General features: G+C 38.5%; 1 protein-coding gene across 1 annotated transcript; it reads right to left on the reverse strand.

Moving 5' to 3' along the window:
• Window positions 1-493: 493 nt before the first annotated feature.
• LOC110111605 (calcium uniporter protein 4, mitochondrial-like) lies at window positions 494-4,077 on the reverse strand. Its single transcript, XM_020843546.2, has 2 exons — window positions 3,479-4,077; window positions 494-1,230 (listed from the first exon to the last, which is right to left on the reverse strand). Exons 1-2 carry the CDS (start codon window positions 4,034-4,036, stop codon window positions 772-774), a joined length of 1,017 nt encoding a protein of 338 aa, XP_020699205.1. The 5' UTR covers window positions 4,037-4,077; the 3' UTR covers window positions 494-771.
• Window positions 4,078-5,033: the final 956 nt, after the last annotated feature.

The raw sequence follows: 5,033 nt of genomic DNA on the forward strand, positions 1-5,033 counted from the left end.
TGCAGCGGCACGGGCGCGGGTCCACTGGAGGGGGTCTGACCGCAAGTGATCGAGCAGGTCTGGCCCTTGGACGCTAGCGTGGTGCAGGTGTTCACGAGATGAGGGTGCGGGTCACTGAGTTGGCCGTCAGGTGTGTGTAAACCGAGTCATTTCGGGTTATTTTCGAGTTTCCAAGTCAAACCGAAACCGACCTGAATTTATAAGCAAGTCAAATTACCAAACCCAAACCCAACTCATATAATCATGGTGCGAATTTTTTCAGTTCAAGTTTCAAGTCGCATCAATTTTTGACACTTCCAATACTTACAATTCCAAGAAAAAGGAAGATTGCTCTCTTTTTTTTTTTTTTTTTTTTGGGGAAAATTTGGGGCCAAAGCCCATTGAGATTGCTCTTTTTGATCGCACAAAAAAGAACTGATACAATAATTGAAAATATCCACTAATAAATTCACTGTAATGCTTGAACAAAAAAAAAACCACCATAATATAACAGTGATAATCGCCGCAATAATACTTTTAATTTAAAAAAAAAGTACTGTAACAGTGTTTCTTTTTAAGGAAAAATGCCTATATCTACTACATCGTTCCTTCAAATTTCCCCAACTTCATACTCTATAGTTCTAATGGTAGATAATAAGATGATCAATACAAAAAATTGCTCCTCCTATTTCAGCCAATGCAGGCCTAATTGGTTGAACTCCGGTAACAGAAAACAATCCGCAGATCAAAAAGAATACTCGGCTTCCCTTCTTTGCAGAAGAGAAAGGGTAATTACTTACAGGAAGAAGAAGCCACCAGCTCCATTTCTGAAGGCGCCTCGCTTGAACGACAGGCTTCCTTGAGTTCATTAAACCTGCCGAGATCAAAATTGCGTGCCTTCATGAGCCGCTTCTGCTTGGTGGCAAAGCGACTCTTGAAGAAACCTTCGAAGGAAGGTTCTGTGGAAGTCCTCAGGAAGAAGACGTAGCCGGCCATGAAGTACATGGAAGTGACGTAGAAGCAGATGGGTTCCATGACGTCCCATGAAAGCTCCCAGAACGTTAGCCTCATGAACCCGGCGGTTTGAGCGGCCAGGAAAGCTAGGCCAAACCATAATTCCCTTCTTGTTTTGGCCTCTGCGAGCTTGTCGATCGTCGCCTTCTGCTGTTCCAGCTTTCTTAGCTCCTCCTTCATTCGGTCAGTTAGAGGGGAGAGAGCAAGGGGGATTGTGCGCTCGATTGCTTTTGCTACCTGTAGGATAGGAAGACTAAGCAGAGGAAAAAGAGATTGGGTGTCTCAAATTGCTGAATACATGAGAGTGTTCAGAAGAACCAAAAAGAGAGAAAAGTTGGAGAACTGCGCTTTTAATCAAATCAACAGAGAGTGATAGGAAATACTTGAGTTCGCAATCAAAACTAATCAATAATTAGTAAAAACAGAGAGAAAACGAAAGAATCGTGGTGGAAGAACAAACAAACGATAGCAAATCTTATAACAATAAAAAAGAAACAAGAACAAAGTAAAGATATAAGAGATCCTCAATTCGAGAGGAGGATCGTCTCTCCTAAATCTCTAGACAAGATTGTCTAGAGCACAAGCCTCCAAAAACCCTAATTTCAATCAATCAAAACATAACCTCTCCCTAATCCCCTCATGCACTTTAATACAAAAACTTTCCTAATCTAATTTCCCTCCCAAAGCTCTATCCGCCCCCCTCTAAACAATTTTGAATTTACTCATGATGGGTGGGGCCCATCATATTCGGCGGGCAAGGGGAAGAGCCTGTTGGACCGGCCAGCGGGCTGGTTCAGACAGACCCGGCGTAACAGAAAGTAAAAGCACTTACAAAGCCAAGAAATGTAAGGATATCTTGAAAAGAAACATACTTGCAGTCTTCTTAAGAAAACTACTTGCATAATATTAAAGGAATAAGAAGTTGCAGAGCGAAAAGAAAACTATTTGGCATAGTTCAACCATACAAGTAAGGAAAGAAACAAAAAAGAACACTTCAGTGTTTATGATTCTAATTGGAAAAATGCAAATAAGCCAAAAAATAAAGTTTGTTTGTTTTGTTGCAAAGTTAACAGCAATAAACTTTATTTTTTTATGTTCTTACAATAGAAGACTGCATTGCATAACAAAGATTTTGAACAACCAATCAAATAATTTCAAAGAAATTGAGAAGAGAAAGCTAAACAAATCAGAATAAATTGCAGTCACTAGCAAAAGCCTTTGATATCAGCCAATAAACCTTCTGAAAGAAAAAAAAAAGACAAATTTGTGCTTAAACTATTATCATCCACTATGTTATATTTTGACTACTAAAGTTTTATTTGGGACGACTTTCTTGTTGCTTCTAAAAACATATTTTTAGTAAAAAAAAATTAATTTTTGTATTAAAAAGCTGAAGCGGTTCCAAACAAAGCCTAAATATGTAAATCTTCTGCACAACTATGACAAGTTCTTAACAAATGGAAATGATATTTTATAATCATGCCATCGTAATCTGATTACTCTTACGATTATCTATAAGTCGGTGGACGATAGCTAAGTCACCCACTGAAGTTTAGATCTTTCTGACATAATGGGCATTACAAGCTTGTTTAATAAATTAATTAAACATAATATATAAATAAAGTTGAAAGATGTAGGCGCCATCAGACAAATTGAAATCTTTTATCATTAAAAGGGTTCTATAGATCAGATGTTGCAACATGATTCGGCTTATCACTTTGATAGAACCATAATTCGTATTAATATAATCCTCATTCCTAAGAAGGCAAAGGTCTTAGATTAGCAAACAGGACAATTAATTTCCAAGATAATTAGCTAAAATGTTATTGATATTTACTATCATTAATATATATATAGAAATAATCATATAATTAAAAATTTAACACATTTGTGCAGATCTTTAATAAGCCAATAAAATCAAATCAGTACAAAATTGGAGTTTCCAAATATTTAAATTGCGGATTGATATCATTCTAATAGGAAAATTAATAATTTTTCCCGCCTAGTAAACCTACAAACATAGAGAAAGGTCTGCTCCCACGACTTTGTCCAGGGGCTTCTTGCAGGTTCAAAATTGGTGAAAGGTAATATAAATTTGTAATAGAAGAGAAGAAGCGCGAAGATACCAAATTCGATAAAAATGATGATAGAATAATTAAAGTTTTATAAATCTATATTGATTTGTTAGATTTTGAAGGAGAATAGTAGCGATTGGGGAAAGGGTGTCGCTAACTGGTCTGAGGTCTCTTCATCCTTGGCTATCATTTTCAAACACGGAACCCTTCCTTAACTTTAATTCCTGTAGAGAGAAAATCATGGAAAGAAGAAAAAGGGGGAAAACATGATCAGATCTCAGCGATCCTGAACGGAAATTTTAACTACGCCAAAATGAAAAGTTCTCAATCAATATCGCCTTAAAAGTAAGCATTCACTACCAAAAATTTAATTAATTAATAAATTTAAGAAAAGGGATTTCACTCTTTACCTGATCGGGCCTGACAAAAACGACGTTTCCGATAACAATTACCGCCGCGGACTCATCCAGAGACCGCGCAAGCTCCGGTCCCTTTTCCTCCCCCGAAACCTCGCAACAGATTCGCAAGAACTCCGATGTAGCCACAAAGCTCTTCGGAATCGCCCTCAACCTCGACCTCACCACCTCCATCTGCGACGCCTTAAGCACTTTCCTTACCTCCTTCACCGTCATTCCCATTGCAGCCCGTTTCTCCTCTTCCTCCTCACCAGCAGTCGGCGACAGCAGCGGCGGTGAAGCCACCATCTCCCGCCTCAAACGATCACCATTCTGCCCCCATATCCGATCAAAAAGATTCAAACCAAAAGGCATCGATATCCTGTCAGGCGGCACCGCCGCCTGGAAAACGGGCCGACACTGTATCCAACGGTCGCCGGAGTCAGGACAAACCCCACGGAAAACAGAGCCTCGCGCTGCCTTCCCAACATCGCCGGCGCCGGATCTAATCTGCCCAGCGTAGCCCTTCGCCCCATCGAGGAATCGGTGAGCTATTCTTCTCCCCAACGCCATTAATCGCTTCGCTTCTTCGAATTCGCAATAGCTAAAGAACGAGGGACAGAAAAAACAAAGTAGGGTTTCGGCATTATATAGGAGTACTCACATGCGATATATTCAAGAGAAAATCACGCTATTTCGAGCTAAAATCGCGGTGAACGTACCATCTCGAATATCTTAACGCGCAAAATGAACATCTCGCGCGATACGAGATACGAGAAGCGTAGGGAGACGTAGGAGAGCGCCTATGTAACAGATCGTGTAAGCCGTTCGATCGTAATCCGACGGATCGATGATTGGGTACAGCTTTAAAACTGAAATGACGTCGAGAACGGTACCGATCTATTATATGATGACACGTGGAAAGAGTTGGATGGTTGGATTGGGTGGATCTGTTGGAAGATGGGCCTCACGGGAGTTAACGGCCCAAGAGATAGGCCACGTGAATGGTGATTAGAAGATGCATAATTGGCTTAACAAATCTTTAACTATTTTGGGCCATCCACAACTTTATTTATATTATCTCATAGAAAAACCTCTCAATTATATGATATGAAGTTTTTTATTTTTTTTTCTTAAGTCAATAAGAGAATGATTTTAATTCACAATAATATGAATTAAAATTTAAAAAATTATGATTTATAATAATCATATTTATTTTAGAATTTGTGAGTGTTAAGTCACAATTTTGATGTATGTAATTATAGGTGTAACCGTGTAAGTGAGTCAGGCTGACTCATAAGTCGGTTCTAGCTTGACTCAACAAATGATTCATGAGCTGAACTCAATGAGCTAACAAACTAAGCTTGAGTCGTTAGCTCTTGAGCTGACTCATTTAAAAAATATTGATATAAAATGCACTTAAAATATATTATAATGAATTATTCATGAGCTGAACTCAATGAGCTAACAAGCTTAGATTATAGATCATCATTTATAATTAGGCATTAAAATTCTCTCTCTTTGGACATTATTTATTTGCAAATAATAACTTTATAAAATCTTAAATTTT

This window comes from Dendrobium catenatum, unplaced genomic scaffold (assembly GCF_001605985.2).
Source record: "Dendrobium catenatum unplaced genomic scaffold, ASM160598v2 fragScaff_scaffold_1417, whole genome shotgun sequence".
NCBI classification, from domain to species: Eukaryota; Viridiplantae; Streptophyta; class Magnoliopsida; order Asparagales; family Orchidaceae; genus Dendrobium; species Dendrobium catenatum.